This window comes from Quercus lobata, chromosome 11, assembly GCF_001633185.2.
Source record: "Quercus lobata isolate SW786 chromosome 11, ValleyOak3.0 Primary Assembly, whole genome shotgun sequence".
In the NCBI taxonomy this organism is placed as follows: Eukaryota; Viridiplantae; Streptophyta; class Magnoliopsida; order Fagales; family Fagaceae; genus Quercus; species Quercus lobata.
Window position 1 is genome coordinate 36059829 of NC_044914.1, and position 17242 is coordinate 36077070.

Below are 17242 nucleotides of genomic sequence, written 5' to 3' on the forward strand. Positions count from 1 at the left end.
TATGAACAAAAAATGGGTAGAGAGGGACGACTTAAGTTGACATATTTCACCTCAAATTCTATTAAATGTTTCAATTAATTTAAAATAAATTAAATATTTTGATTATATATCATAATTTTATATTCTAATATGTAAAATTTATATACTACACACCATGTATGCACAAAGTGACTCAATATATTTATGCATACATGTTGCAAAATTAATTTGTTTTTATCGTGTGACTCATAAATTACTAACAGAGTTTCAACTTTCAACATATATAATTTTTAATTAAGTCGTGCATCGCACGGACATAATACTAGTAAATTAGTATATTTTAGCATAACTTTAAAAAAAAAAATTGGGAAAAAGACAACAAATTAGAATAACGTAACTTAATCCGAATCTATTAAATAATGTTAGATTTTGATCATTTAAATTAATTAAAAAGTTTATTTTTTATTATAAAATTGTCTTTTTAAAAAAAAATCCAATTGAATTATTAATTAAGTTTTGATCTTCTTATCTTATCTTATATATAGTATGATTTTTTTTAGGGAGATCTTATAGTTATAGTAGGTTTAAATTAATTAAAAAGTGTCCTTTAATAAAAAAAAAAATCCAATTGAATTAAGTTTTGATCTTCTTATCTTATCTTAGTATAAATTAATTAGAATCCATATTGATTTTGTCCAACTTCTACATGTATTTTAGGAGTTAGTAGAGTTAAAGTATATACAAATACAAATACAAATACAAATATACAATCACTCATAGGTCACGATTGACCAATTGTTATATTTAAGTAACTACTTATCCATACGTGCAATAAAAATATTAATTTAAAAATTATATAAAAATTAAAGTTGTATCTTAATAATTACTATTTTTTTTTTTTAACATCTTAATAATTACTATTACTATCTTAAGAATTAATGAGTTAAATGACAAAAGTGCCTTAATTTAGGTGTGTACAATGTACTACACATATATCGAGCCGCTTGACCTGAATACTAACTGAATGTAATGAGTTTTACTATGTTACCCCTCAAAAAAAAAAAAAAAAAAAGTGATTAACGTAGTAACATTGATAGAAAGCGATCATCTCGAGATTAGTGCTCATAATTAGAGATGATGGGTTGTTTGAGCTTTAGAATCATGCACTTCGGTTTAGGATTTCATGCCTTTCCATTTGGGGATCTCATCCTTCAATTGTTGTCTACTCACAATTGATTCAAGTACAATTTTTTGGGCACAACTTTTATTTTATATGATGATACAAAAATACTTTTAAGTGAGCCATTCATCCAAACAAGAGTTTTGAAAGACCCGTGCAAAAAGATCACTCAAATAAAAGGCATCAGTATGGTGATGACTTAAACTTCTTTGATATTTGGCGAGTTTTTGGCAAAAGTTATATGTTTTTTGTTTTTGTTTTTGTTTTTTGGCCCTACCAATAGCATTGTTCATGCATCATTCTTTCTTTCTATAATACAAAGGAACGACCTTTGTGTGGTGAGACCATTTTCTAGGCATAGTGGACGAAGATTAGATGCTGACTGTAAAAAGCACTAAATGGATCAAATGTGGCTATCGTTGAGCTTTGCCTTAAGCCTAAGGATGTCAAAATGAAGATCCTCTCGGACCCACATGACAAGGAATCAACAACTAGGCCATGACCATGAGCAGACTGATAATGACTAAGAATAGAAATCGAAGCTGTAATGCAACTGATTGTCATTGTTGTCTGGTTGAAAGTTGAAAGTTTGAAACTGCAAGTTGGAGAGAGAGAGAGAGAGGACATATAACACAATAGTAAGCGTTTGGTTCATTGTTACATACCTTAATGTGACGCACATTACGATAATATAACATTAAAATTTTTTGTTTTATTTTTTTTTAACATTACCGTAAATCTAAATTTACAAAATATATCACATCATCTTAGGGTCCATTTGGTTGAGAAGATGAAAAAGTGAGAGGATAGAAAATGGGGGTAAATAGAAAAATGAAAAGATAGAAAAAAGTTTACTTTCTCTCATTTGTGTTTGGTTGGAAGGGTGAAAAAGTAAAAGAATTGAAAACTTTTTTGTTTGGTTAAGAGAAAAAGTAAGAGGATAGAAAATGTAATTTATACAAATTAACTCATATGCCCTTATTAAAAGAAATTATCTAGTTAAAAAAACAATAAAAGTAAAATTAAAAAAACAAAAATAAAAACTCAACCAACCTAAAAAACCAATCATGCACAGTTAAAAAACAAAACGGCAAAACAACCATACCAAATAAAAAAAAATAAAAAATCATGCCCAATTAGGAAAAATAAAAAAATAAAAGTGCAGTTAGAAACAAAGGCCACGCCCACGTCCAGTTAGAATTTTTTTTTTTTTTTAGAAAAGAGTAGGAAACAAAGTTAGGCACGTACACACAAGGGGCTTGAATGGGTATTTTTGTCCAAAAAGTTTTGCACAATTTTCTCTCCCATTTTCTCCCCAATTTGGGGAGATTGTGTTTTGGTAGGCCAAGAGAGAAAACTCCTGGCCCCACCAAAATTCCCTCCCCCTCCCCCTTTCAACTAGGGATGGCAATGGGGCGGGGCGGGGCCGAAGTATGAGATCTTCGCCCCCGCCCCGCATGGATTTTTCTTGCCCCATCCCCGCCCCGCTCCGCATGATGGGGAAAATTTCTTGTCCCATCCCCGCCCCTTAAGGCCCCGCGAAGCCCCGCCCTACACCGTAAAACTTTATTTCTTGTTAATTTCCCTACAACTATTACCATTTTTTCAAATAAAATGACATGTTTTAATAATAAAAATATACTTGAAATTATAAATAAATTTATCCTATCAAATTAAACTAATTTTTAGCAAAAACTATATAATATTATCTAAATGTTTAACAAGACAATATCACAACAAAAATCTCATAACATGATAAAATAAAATTTTAACAAGCTTAAAGATACAGTGTTGTTAAGCAGCCAAATGCCCACACAAAATTACAAAAACAATGACACAAACACATATTTAGAGCCACAGACCCGTAACTCATTAAAAAAAATATATATTATGTTTATGATGAAAAGTAAGTTGAGAAAGACCGTATGAATCATAAATGAAATCATCAATTCAATAGTATATAAATTTGTTTCCAATAAAGACAAAAAAAAAGTTAAAATTGGTACCTTATTTCCAACTTTGCTAGAGAGAAAAAAGAGGTAGAGCCACGTTAGGTAGAATAAAATAAGCTAATGATATTTTTGTTTAAATAGTAGGGTTTTAGGGTACAATAAAATTACAATTTAAACCTTATTAATGCGAGGCGGGGTGGGGTGGGTCTAAAAAGTGTAAATCCATCCCCGCCCCGCCCCCCGTGGAAAAGAAAACCCGCACGGGGCGAAGCGGGGAGGGGCGGGTCAAGCGGGGCGAGGAAAAATTGCCATCCCTACTTTCAACCAAACACGAAACACCATTTCTAACAATTTTCTCTCTCTTTTTTTTCATCCTCCTCATTTCACCTTCAACCAAACACACCCATAAGCTCATTACATTCATTTTTCTTTTTTCTTTTTTTACTAAACAATCTCGTCACATTCCTAGACAATGTAATGTTATATTCTTGTATTGAAATTACATTAATGTAAGATTATAATAATATAATATTACGGTGTAATGAAACATCACGACGAACTAAATACTCCCTAAAGGTATTAAGTGGTTAAGCCGTTACACATGGCGTAACTCCACAAAAATTACATATTTTATAAAGGGTAAATTTCTCTTAGATCAAATGATTAGAAAACACTACTATTTAAGTCATTAATTAACATTATTAATGATTGTGTCAACTAACCTAATTAATTCATACTTATATTATTTTTTTTATTTGTCTCTCTCCCTCTTATTTTTTACTGGCTCTCCAAAAATAAAAATAATAATTTTTTTTAAAAGACTAGGGAGATTACAGAGGATTTATAATATATTTACTTATTCTTTCCATCAAAAGGGAGGTGGGATTGTGAGATTGTCACCCTCTTTTTTATAGAAAATTCTTAAGTACTCCTGAAATAGGAAGAAATTGTGCTACATCCTACATCTTCTCACATTTATGCATGAATTTTATTGAATAAACCCAACAATAAATATGAGATGATGAAATACTATTGTAGGAATAAGGGCCTAGAATCATACATTGGGCCTTGGGCTTTGTTCGAAAACGTTAAATAGTCTGAGGAGGAACAAATAATTATTAGGGGTTCCACTTTAAAATCTCATAAGTAAGGAACAAATGGAAGGCGGTCCGAGGAGGAACTCCTCCTCGAATATGATGAAGGAAACTCAAGTATGTACTCCAACAATTAGAGTAATCCTCCAAGAAGCTTCAACGATAGGGACGTGCCTCATGAACATATAAGAAGGAAGGAAACCCAAAAAATATTTAAGGGAAAGCTACTACCACCGCATTAAATGCACTGCAACTACTTTTATGGCCACATTTATGTAGAGAAGACCTCTGAACAATACTGTCTTGGCTACCGCAACTCACAGAAAGCCAAAGAGGGTGTCCGATGGGACAGGTACTCAAGTAAGAACTCAGATGATCCACAAGTGTAGGATCAAGATGGTCCAAAAGGAGCTATATAATATGAAGAGACCCTCCATGAGAAAGGATCGGAAAATTAAAGAGAGAACACTATAGCAATCTAAATTGTCTTTGTATCCAGTTGTGATCAATTTATACAAGGTGACCTCCTCGGACTAAAAGTCTATTAATATCAAAACCTTTTATTTGTGTTTGATCATCATTTAATTTAGTACTAGCCGTTGTCCAACTCATTAGGACTTAGTTCTTTGACCCACTCTCTACAAATTTATTGTACTGGACTTATTGGGCAAAAATCTCATACATCTTGGGTTTGGACCGTAAATCAAGTCCTTACAACTATTTTCCATAATAAGAGAGTATTTAAGAATTACTCGTTCTTTATTTTTTCTATATGGAAGCCGCATTATCTTGTTCTTTTTTAGTTATATTGTTCTTTTTTTAATCATTGGTCTGATTGGAGCAATTTCCTCTCCAGGCCTTGTTTCTGTCCTTCATGTATATCTGGCTTCTCATATGGTTTAGTGCAACAAATTACGGAGTATTCTTTCCAATGGCATTGCATTGCCTAAAAATAACATCTGTACCTAAGTCGTTGAAAACAATGTACTTCAAGTCCCTGCTTCGGTTTTAACTTTTACAATCTCATAGGTCAAACAATAATTGCCTTTTGAAATTGTCCTTTTCCATTTATTTTTTTTAATGCACTTTGTCTTGAAGATTCACAATTTTGGAATCCAAAAGGACATCATGAATACTCCAGTACTGGATATTCATGTTTTGTTGAAGGAAAATGAATCATATAGCAATTAGTATTTATATGGATATTCTATTCTCTCCTTCAGCTGATTAATGGGTAAATTTCATCAAGCCTTGTGGAAAAATGTTTGATGATCGACACGTCATTATAATGTGTGTATACTGTATAAATATAATGAGGTCTATGTAACTTCTTTTTTTACTGATTGTTTAAGAACATATTGGTTGAATCAATAGTATACATTTAAATCTTAAATTGATCTTAAAAATATATTTAAATACTAAATTATTAAAAAAAAAAAAAGTTTACATCTAAGGCAATATTGGTTAAATTAATAATGAACATTTAAAAACCTTTTTGTTTAATTATATTTATTATTGACATGTGTCAAGTGTATTGACATGTACAAATAATTGTTTGTCATGTGGGTTTTTTTTTTTTTTTTAATTATAGAGTTTCAATCTATGGTGTTTGTTTCTGATGATTGTGCTCTTTAAAAACATGAATTAATTTTTTGTGTAGGCGAAAATTGAATCCTAAATCTCATATTCAACAATCAAATACTTTATCAGTTGAGGACATGTAGTGTTGTTTGTCCGTGTAATATCAACAAAATATAGGAAGTTGTCATTGTAGTATGTTTTGAGAGATAAATACGTGTCATCATAACATGCGACGGGTTCACTTTACTCATGTAAATTTTGTCAATGTTATACTACTCAATAACTTTTAATTGGATTAATATTTTGAAAATCTAATTGTTGGACTATATGTTCTCCTTGTTTTTAAAATGCATGCCTAATTTTGATTTAATTGATATCATTTACTATTCAATTATAAAACTCATCTTTTGTGTAATTTTTTATAAAAAAAAAAAAATTCCGGGGGAAAAAAACCCAAAGGGAGAAATAGTAGAAACAACCAAAGAGGATATAGTGTAAGAGCACTCATTGGTGCTTGTATAATAAATAAATAAATAAACCACATTTTAACCAACTAAACGCAAAATTCACCCACATTAGGCCATGCAAATTTGTGTATAAATATATGGTCATACTACGGTATATTTCCTATGGCACTACTTATTTTGGTTTTTTATTTTTCTCTTTTCTTTATGAATTCCAAGGGAGTCCAAATTTTCAGTCTTATTTTTTTTGCTCCACTCTATACTCCACCAATAGATACATGCAACATGTCCACATATTTAATTAAATATGACTTTTCTTATTTCTATTACCTAAAATAAAATAACAATACATCTCCCCACCACCACAACCTTCAACCTTCACCAGCCAGTGGCAGCTCCAAGAATTTTTCTCAGGGTATTCCTTATGAAGCATAAATTATACAATCTAATAAATAGAGAAATTCATATATTAACAACAACAATAATAAAAAAAACACGTAAATACATAAGTTTACAATTGTCTTCTACGAGTTTTCATATTTTGAAATTGATGCATGATAGTCTCATTATCAATGCTACGTAGCTACATCTCTTTCAATGTACACAACCAAACAATCATTCATCCACTAAATGTAGAACAAATTATGGAGCAAAATTTAATTTTATTGGCATAAAAAAAACTAAGGGTGTTCCCAAATTTTTTTTGAAAGGTAGACAAATAAAACTTTTAAAATTATATATATATATATATATAAATAAAAATAAAATTCAAGTCAGGGTGGTCCTGGCCTTATGGTGGTGCCGCCCCTGTCACCGGCACCAGCTTTCGATTCCATCAACCTCTCCAGTCATGGCCAACCATCGTCTCCAATCATGGCAAAATTACCTGATAGACCTGATCATATCATCGTCATCCGTAATCACGGCAAGGACGAAGAAGATTCCTAGATTCGTCTTGGCAGTAATGGTCGCCAAACAAGGACGAACAAATCCATCTTCACTCATCAATGAACCGTTACAAAACATTAATCAGCTTCCATACCGTTGGGAGGATAACCCACCATTAACGCCTTGTAGAGGCGTTACAAGGAGATAATAAAGTCACCATCAAGGCTTCACCAACAGCTAGAAGGAGGCACTTGTGAGGACGACTCCAATCTGAATGATCACACTTGGCTGACGATTCAAACATCATCACTACCTATTTAATTAAATCAAACTAATCCCAATCGTCTCTCTCAAACTCACCAACCACCATAGCCAAAACTCATGTTTCATACCCAAGCCAAATCATCACCATAGCTAAAACCCATGTTTCAAATCTACTCCTCCTTATTTTTATTTCTCTTCCTAGCCACTAAATTACTTTTATGGTTTTGCTCTTTCATTTTATTTTTATTTTCATTTTTGTTCTCTTTTGTTTCCTAATTTTTATACTATGACCAAACGTATTTTGTGCTAATTCTCTTTAAATTGTTTTGTTGTCTTTGATTGATTCAACAATTCAGTTTCTCTTTGGAGTTTGGTTATTAGGATTTGATGATATTGGCTTGGGCTTGAAATTATGGTTTCATCTATGGTGGTTGGTGGGTGGGTTTGAAAAGAACAGTAGGGATTGGGTTGGATTTAATTAAATGGTGGTTTGGTCGTTACTGGCGTTGTCGATGGCATTAGAGGTTGGTGGTAGGAGGACGGCGCCAACAAAGGTTGAAGGTGGGTGGTGGTGGGTGATGGGAGGTGCTGGGTTCTTTTATTTTAGGTAATTGAAATAAGAAATGCTAGATTTAATTAAATAGGTGGATATGCGATAGGTATTTTTTTTTTTTGAGAAAGCGCGATAGGTATTTATTGGTAGAGTAAAGAGTGAAATAGAAAAAATAAGACAATTTAAAAGAGAAATGATATGTCCACAACATTTTCACAATATTTTTACAACAAATCATAAGTGGCAGGTTGTTACTGGTTGTTATTATTGGGGCAAAAAAGTAAACTTAGTGTTATGTTCAAATTTGAACCAATAACAACTAACCACATATGATTTGTTGTGAAAATGTTGTAAAAATGTTGTAAAAATGTCGTGAACGTAGCATCTCTCATTTAAAAAAGTGGTTCAAATATTTTGTTCCACTTTTCCTGTGTCAATCTATACTTCACGAATAAAAACATGCCACATGTTTGGACTTTTAAAAAATGAGACAAAAGATCTGGACTTTCAAAAAAGGGAGTGAATGATAATTATTGTGTATAGAGCACTCACAACAGTGGAGCTATATAGCTATATAGCTATTTTAGCTCCACAAAAACACAAAAATCAACACCACAATAGTGGAGCTAAAGGTATTTTTTTTACCTTCATTGCTACAGTGCACAACTATCTATGGCTGTGCACTGTAGCTAAGAGCTAAAAATAATAATTTTTTATTCCCAACCCGGATTAAAATAATATACGTTGGTTTATTTTACATTCGTTTATTCCCATCGTGCCTCTCTCTTAGTGTCACTCTCATTTGAAGCTCTCATCTCTCAAAACTCTCTCAAGCTCACTCTCTCAAACTCTCACCTCTCTATTCCACCACCGTCGGCCCGACTCATCCTCAACCTCACCACCACCAAAACTCAACATCACCGACCCACCAGCCGTCCCAAGCCGCCGATCAACCTTAGACCCACGCTACCATCTGCCTCAGACCCATTTCTCTTCCGCCGATCTACTTTAGGTTAGTTGTCTCCGTTTGCTTCATGTGGATGCTTGAGATTTTTGATTTGAGTATAACATCAAAGAATGTCGGATTTTTGATTTGGGTATAACATCAAAGAATGTGGTCAATGATTTCTTTTTCTTTTTCTTTCAGTTTATTATTTTAGATGCAATAATTTTTTTTCTGTTCTTGCTTAATGAAAAGTTATGTCATTTGATCTCAAAGCATCCATTCGTTTTGATTTAGAGCATCTATGAATGGACAGAATGTATTTGTATTGGAATGTATTGGGAATTTTCTGTTTGTAGGAATTTGTTGTGTGGTTTTCTTGTAATAGAAGTTCTTGTCCTAGCTTTATGTTGTGTTGCACAAAACCAGAAATAGAAGCACACAAAAAGGAATTCTTGTGGTCATTTTAATGAGAAATTGTTAGAGCATTATCATTAGGCGTTGTAAAATAATGCTATTTTGACACATCAAAAAGTTACTTTTTCTATTTCAACACACCACTTTACAATACACCATTTATCAGATGTTCTATTTTGTTACCACTTCATTTAAATATTATTTTTTAATTCTTATTTTATTCTTTCTTTATTATTTGTTCCTAACAGTCATATTTTCAAATATTCTTATTCGAACGGTAACTTTCTCAAATAATCCTCTTATTCTAACTGTCATATTTTTAAAAATTCATATTTTCTTAACAAGCATTTTTTCAATTGAACCTGTCAAGACTTAGAACCTGTCAATTGAACCTATCATATTTTTAAAAATCTATAAAATAAAATAAAAAACTTAGAACCTGTCACCTTCAAAAAAAAAAAAAAAAACTCAGAACCTGTCAACCTTCAAAAAAAAAAAAACGTTGAACCTGTCAAGACTCATATCAAAAGCCAAAAACATATTTATAAATGCAATTTAAAAGCCAACCTGTCAAGTTGAAGCTGTTTCAATTGAACTAAATTACCAATGTAGTCCATAGGAAACTTACACACATAACTCATATCCAATGACATTAACTCACACAGAAAACCCATTGAATTAAACAGAGTTGAACTTGCCACTTCCTTGATGACAAATGGTACTTAAACTTAATACAACAAAACAATTGGCTAGTACTTAACATAACAAAACAACATAGCCAACGAGTTTTAATGGCAACTTCATAAACAAAATGAAACAAATAATCCAAATCAAAAGTTTTAATGACAACTCCATAAAGAAGAGGAGACAAATAAACAAAACCAAAAGTTTTCACGACTCTCCTTGTAATTACCATAAATGTTCAACGAGATTCATTTGGAGATGAAAATGAGCTTCTTGATCCCTAATGCATTGATGAACTTGAATGAACTTCGAAAATTCATTTGTCGGCTCACGTGACATTGATGTACATGAAATCTCATCAATTTGTTCAAAATCTAAGTCCACTGTTTCAGCTCCATCTCGTTCATCTTCAATAATCATATTATGAAGAATTATGCATGCTTTCATAATGTTGTGTAGTGTTCCATGATAGAAAAACCGTGCAGGTCCATGTATAATTGCAAATCGTGCTTGAAGCACTCCAAATGCATGCTCTACATCCTTCTTATATGCCTCCTGAGCTTTTGCAAATAATTTTTTTTTTTAATCTCCTAGTGGAGATGGGATTGTCTTCACAAATGTTGACCACTTTGGATATATGTCATCAGCAAGATAGTACCTCATCATGTAATCATAACCATTGATTGAGTAATAAATTGCAGGAGCACGACCTTGTACAAGCTCAAAAAATACATGAGACCGCTCCAATACGTTAATATCATCATTATTTGACCCAGGTAACCCAAAAAATGAGTGTCATATCCAAAGATCATATGAAGTTACTGCTTCCAAAATAATAGTTGACTCACGAATATGACCACAATACATTCCTTTCCATGCAGTTGGACAATTTTTCCATTTCCAATGCATGCAATCAAGACTTCCCAACATGCGATTTTGGCTATGGGCTAACAATCTAGCGATGTCTTCATTGTTTGGTGACCTCAAGTATTCCTCTGAGAAAATAGCAACCACTAATGCAACACATTTTTTCAGACTCATCATTGTAGCGCTTTTTGCTATTCTCACATATTCATCCATAAAATCAACTGTTACTCCATAAACAAGCATCCTAAGTGCAGCGGTCATCTTTTGAAGGGAAGATAGACCAAGCTTTTTGGTATTATTTATTTTTTAGATAAAGTAAGGTTCATGAGTTTCTACCTTAGATAGGATTAGGAGAAAAAGAGAACATCTCATTTGAAGTCTCCTTCGAAATAGTTTGGGAGGATATACAGGTTCTTTGGCAAAGTAGTCATCATAAAGCCTTTTATGGCCTGCTAAATGATTACGGTCAATATACCGGCGATGCTTATGTTGTGATGTCGAACCCGTTAGAAGTTTTATAATTATCTCATCTTCATCTGAGTCATCATCAAGTAATTCACAAAAAAAAGAATGATCCATGGAGATAAACTAGAAAAAAACATTGGAAAGCAATTATTAATATAGATGCAAGAAATATAATATGAAATGAAATTGATAATTTTAAAAGAAGGTTTGACCATTATGTAAAGAATATAAAATTTTCTTTAAATAAAAACGTGGCCTAAGATGAGGTCCTCTCCTACAAGCATAGAAACTATAAGAAAATATAACCAAAAAAATGTATATAGTATTATATGTGTTGACTCCTAGTTTTTTGACTGCTCACTAACAACTCAGTAGTTAGTCACAAGCTCATATGAATTATTATATATGCTATCAGCAAATTAGTTATAGGTATATACATGACAATATCCCCCATTTGCTATCATCTAGCACACACATATATCTAATACCTACTACACTACCTTAACCAATGCCAAACTGCACACTACTGCAATGCTCCACTGATACTACTACACTGTAGCAGTCACTAACACAGCATACAACAACAAAGTAGAATCAGGGCACTTACACATTGACCTCTCAGCCCAATCAGCAGCATCAATAGCACAACACCGGCATTAAGCATAACAGTAAGCTAAGCTAATGTCTCATAGTAGAAACAACCTTAGCACAACAACGCATTAGGTTCCTAACATCATTGCAGTTGCCAATGACAACTTTGAAGAGAATAAACAAACAAACAATTCATTTGTTTCAAGATTGGAACCCTCAAACTTGCTTAGACTAGCACTTGCCAAAATTTCCTCATTTTACAAGTACTCAGAATAGTTATTAATGATAATTTAAGATTTATAACTAGAAAAGACACAATTATAGGCAACACAAAATACATATGAAGGCCTAAAATCAGCTACATCCAAAAAATGCCACAAAATACATATCAAGGCCTAAAATAAGTTTCTACCAAAATAAGGCCTAATTGAGACAAGACATCACCAACATCATCTTAACCCAACAAACGACTTGATCTTTGTTTTGCAAGGATTTCCTTTTGGAGTCCATCATAAAAAGTTCTTTGGTCCTCGTTCATGCCACTTGTGTCTAACATCATAATTCTCTCATTCTCTTTCAACTCTTGCAAGCGAACCTTTTCTGCTTTGATATTTACTTTCTCTTTTTCTTGTGCAGCAGATTCTTCAAGAATTTTCATTGTCATTTTCAAATATTCCGTTGCAACATCTTTCCCATCATTTTTTCTCTTTTGATTAGCCTTTTCAGCTTTTCTACCTATTGGCCTCTCGAAATCCATAGTGTCATCAACCCCCCCCCCCTCCTTGATCTATTGAATCTGGAGTTTGAGACATTTCTTTTCTTGAATCTTCCCTAGGCATAGTAGATGCCCACTTGGGAAAATCCTTCAACAAGAGCCAACAATGTTCATATTAAAAAAAGTAACCGTAAAGTTCTTTAAATATTTCCCTTGCTTTCTCAATCTAAAAAAATAAATAAATAAATATAACATAATTAGTTTCTTCAAACAATTCATTTGTGTTGTAAATCTAAAAAAATTAAAGGCCGTTGCAAAATTTATACCTTCATTTCAGCAGTGGTTCCACTTTCATTCTTTGCTTCAATTTTAGTTAAGGACCCACACAATTTAATTGTTTCCCTATTAATCATTCCCCATCGGCTTGTTAGGGATGTTTGATTACGTGTAGAATCAGTCTTGTGGTCCTTGAAGTATTTTGCAATTTTGCCATACAATGTTGTTCTATGTTGCTCATTACCATGAACAGGATCGACATTGGTATTGAGCCATGCTGCTACAAGCAGCTTGTCTTCCTCAGGACTGAAATTGATACCATGTGTTGTTTTTTACTTAGAAGTGGCAACTTCATCATTCAGTGGAGAATCTTGGACTAACATGGGACTATTTTCAAATACACTGAAAAGTTCTTCTTCAAGATTAATATTCCCTTATAAGATATCAGTGAATGATGAATAATGTCTTGAGTCCATGCTCTAAATAGATATGTAGATAAAAATAATTTAGGTAGTCCAAAGAGAGCCCCCCAAAAATAAAAAATCAAATGCATATCTGAATGCACAAAAACAGGAATTATTGCAAAAGATTTATTAATATATATATGGCTTTGTGAAATTGTGACTGATAGGTTCACTTTTAACACACGCACACACAGAGCATGGACTATTAGAATTTCGTAGTGTCTCATAGTCTAAATGCTAGAATTAGAATTTAGAATCTGTAGTCTCTCATAGTTTGCATCCAAGTAATCATTCAGTAATGCAAAAGAATTGAAAAAAAAAAAAAAAAAAAAAAAAAAACATAACACAGCACACAACACATATGAACTAAGAAGATAGAGAAAATAGAAGTAGACACCAAAATACCAAGAGAATCACAAAGAAGACGGAGAACTTACCTGTACAAAGTAGACTCCGATGAAAACTTCAGAGAAATGGTGAATCAATGAAACCTTCAGAGAATCAGCGAATTGATGAAACCTTCAGAGAATCAGTGAAATTGAGATTGAATCGGCAATACTGAGATTGAACAGCAAATCGGTGACTTCGAAATACAAACACAATAAGTTGAGATGCTAAACAAAACAATAAAATGCTTTGCTGTGAGATAAGCTAAACCGATTCGGTGTATGAGATAGAACAGAGAGGAGAGAGCGAAAAAAAAGGGGAAAAAATTGGTGAAGGGGATTTTATAGATCAGTGATAATGGAATTTGTGAGATGGTAGAGAGGAAATCGGTGGTGGCTCATGATTCATGAATGGGAAGAGAATAGAGCAAAACGGAAGAAGGGAGAAGAAAAGAGTATGGGAGAGTGGAGATGGAGGCGGTGAATCTGTGGCTGAAGGAGAAGATGAAAGTGATATTTTAATTGGGATGAGAGAGAAAGACGAATAAAAAAAATAATAAACAGATGTGCTATATTGGTCCGTACCGTGCCAAACTTATAACGGTACTATAGCATGTTGTAAATTTTTGACACATTTGGAACACCTCGTGAGGCTTGAATAGTGGTGTTTGGTGTGTCAAATGCCAAATATTTGGCATTTGACACACCTGATGGTAGTGCTCTTAGTTTGGTTTTGAGATGCTCAAAAATAAATTTGTTGTTTTCTTTATCAATGGGATTAAGCTACATGTCAAATTAAGTTTTTATGTATAATCATGTTTTATTGTTATTGATAGGGGAGCAGAAAATTAGTCTAACTCCGGTTCGTCCAAAGTGGTCGTCCAGATCCAATTGAGCAAGTTCGACTTGGAATCACCCCAGAAGAAGTAAAAGTGTTCATGGACAATAATACTGCTCTTGATCAGTGAAGTCTCCCATGGACGATAAAGTCGTCCATGATGAAGGTCGTCCATGGACAACCTCCAGATGTCCATGGTCAACCAAACAGTCCTCCACCAGACGGACGAATACGCAACACTTAGAACTTTTGACTCTCTGTAGCGGTTACTAAACTCGCAACTATCTCAACGAATCCATCAAATAAGTTAACTTCCGTTAGTGGTTACAATTTTAGTAGCCGTTGAGGAAGTTAACTCCGGACTCGTTGGCTTCCACAAATCTTGGGGAGGTTATTGGACAAATAACCGTCCTCAGGATCCCTATATAAAGGACCGGTCTGAACTCGACAGAGGTAAGAACTTTTCTGAGACATTACTCACAAATACTTGAAACTCCCTTCTCTGCGAGACTAACTTCTTCATCGGAGAGGGTTTGGCCGGTATTCTCCGGTCTCCTCTTTGACTGTTTGTTTCTCGTAGGCCTTCCACCACTTCAGTAGCCCACTGAAGCCAGATTATCCACCTTACTGATTCGGAGCGATATCAGTTGGTGTCGTCTGTGGGAAAGAGATTGTTTTGCAACTTTCTTTTCTGCGACAAAAGGTTAGGATGATCAGGACCAGGTTGAGGGCTACTAGCCCAGGCCGTCAGGGAAGCAGAGGCGCTTCAAGTGATCCCCAACGCGATTGCCAATCCGCACCAGTCATACAGACATCGTCTGTTCAACATGTGCAATCTATGGCGGCTGCAATGGCGGAGTTGACTCGCCAAAACCAAGAGTTAAGAATGGAGATCAATCAGAGAAGACAGACACGTGAGGAACGTGAAGGACAAACACAAGGTCACGGCGATAGAGAAAATCCTGAGATTGGAAGTCAGTTAAGAGGCACCACTTCACGGACGGTACCACACTTGAAAGAAGAAATGGACCAAATGAAGAGAGTTATGGAGGAAATGAAAGAGAACATGAGGAGGACGAATCCTATAAAAGATTTGGTCCACAGAACCGACTCTCCCTTTACGGCTTCCATCAACGGTCATCCTCTACCATCAAAATTCAAACTGCCTTCCCTAGATTCGTACGACGGAACATGTGACCCGTTTGACCACATTGCTACTTTCAAGATAACTATGCACCTTCAAGGGGTCCCTGATGAAATCATGTGTAGAGCCTTCCCTACCACCCTTGAAGGCCCGGCGCAAGTTTGGTTCAGCAAAATACCTCCAAGTGTAGGTTCTTTCGAAGAGTTAAGCAAACTGTTTGTTAACAACTTCATCGGGGGATAAAGACACAAGCGTTCTTTGTCCAGCTTGTTGACCATAGAGCAAGGGGAGAACGAAAGCTTGCGGTCATTCATCACTCGCTTCAACAGAGAAGCCCTTAGTGTGGACGAGGTGGACGACAAGCTTCTACTGGTAGCCTTCCACAACGGGATTAATTCTGATTTATTTATCCACAAATTATATGAGAAGGAGTCTCAAACTATGGCTGAGCTCGTCCATTTGGCTCAAAACTTTATGAATGCAGAAGATGCGATCATAGCCAAGAAGAGGAAAAGAGCTGAAAGGATGGAAGCGCATCCAGCACGCCACTCAGAACAAGGCCCTTGTCCAAAGAAGGGACGGACGGAAGATAAGAAGGAACGAGATAACCAGAAGATGGGTCCTTTGGGAAGAAGCCAGAACTATACGCCCCTGAATGCTCCACTTGATCAGGTACTCATGCAAATCAAAGACAACCCTTCCCTAAAATGGCCAGAGAAGATGAAGGGAGATACCAATAAGCACAATAAGAGTAAATATTGTCGTTTCCATAGGGACCATGGGCATGACACGGATGAATGTTATGACCTGAAGCAGCAGATTGAGAATCTTATTAGACAAGGAAAGCTGAGGCACTTCGTTGGAAGGGATCATAGAGATGAGAAGTTGAAAGGAAAAATTGAGGAATCGTCCCAGCCCCCACTAGGAGAGATAAGGATTATCGTTGGAGGAAACTCGATCTGGCAATCTTCCAAGTCGAAGAAGACATATCTCAAAGTGGTGCAAAACGTCCAGCTCTCTGGACGATTACCAAGTACGAGATCAAGGGACGAGCCGGCCATTTCCTTCACCGACGAAGATGCTGAGAGGATCCATCACCCGCATGACGATGCGATTGTCATTACTCTGCTTATTGCAGATTATATGACCAGGAGAGTGTTAGTTGACAATGGAAGCTCAGCGAACATATTGTACTACCCTACCTTCCAACAGATGAGGCTTGGGCGGGATCAACTTCGTCCAGTTTGCTCACCATTGATAGGGTTCGGAGGAATGAAGGTGCAGCTCGTAGGCACCGTTACATTACCAGTAGTGGTAGGGTCATACCCGCAGCAGGTAACTAGGGAAGTCAATTTCCTCGTGGTGGACTGTTCGTCTTCATATAATGTCATTATTGGAAGACCAACTCTGAACAGTTGGAAGGCGATAACATCTACCTACCATCTATCGGTCAAATTCCTTACGGAGTACGGGATAGGGCAAGCACAAGGAGATTAG

The 17242-nt window shown here is 34.8% G+C and overlaps 1 protein-coding gene across 1 annotated transcript; it reads left to right on the forward strand.

Moving 5' to 3' along the window:
* The first annotated feature begins 16270 nt into the window (after positions 1–16270).
* Positions 16271–17242, forward strand: LOC115966787. Its single transcript, XM_031085945.1, has one exon. It carries the CDS (start codon positions 16271–16273, stop codon positions 17240–17242), a length of 972 nt encoding a protein of 323 aa, XP_030941805.1.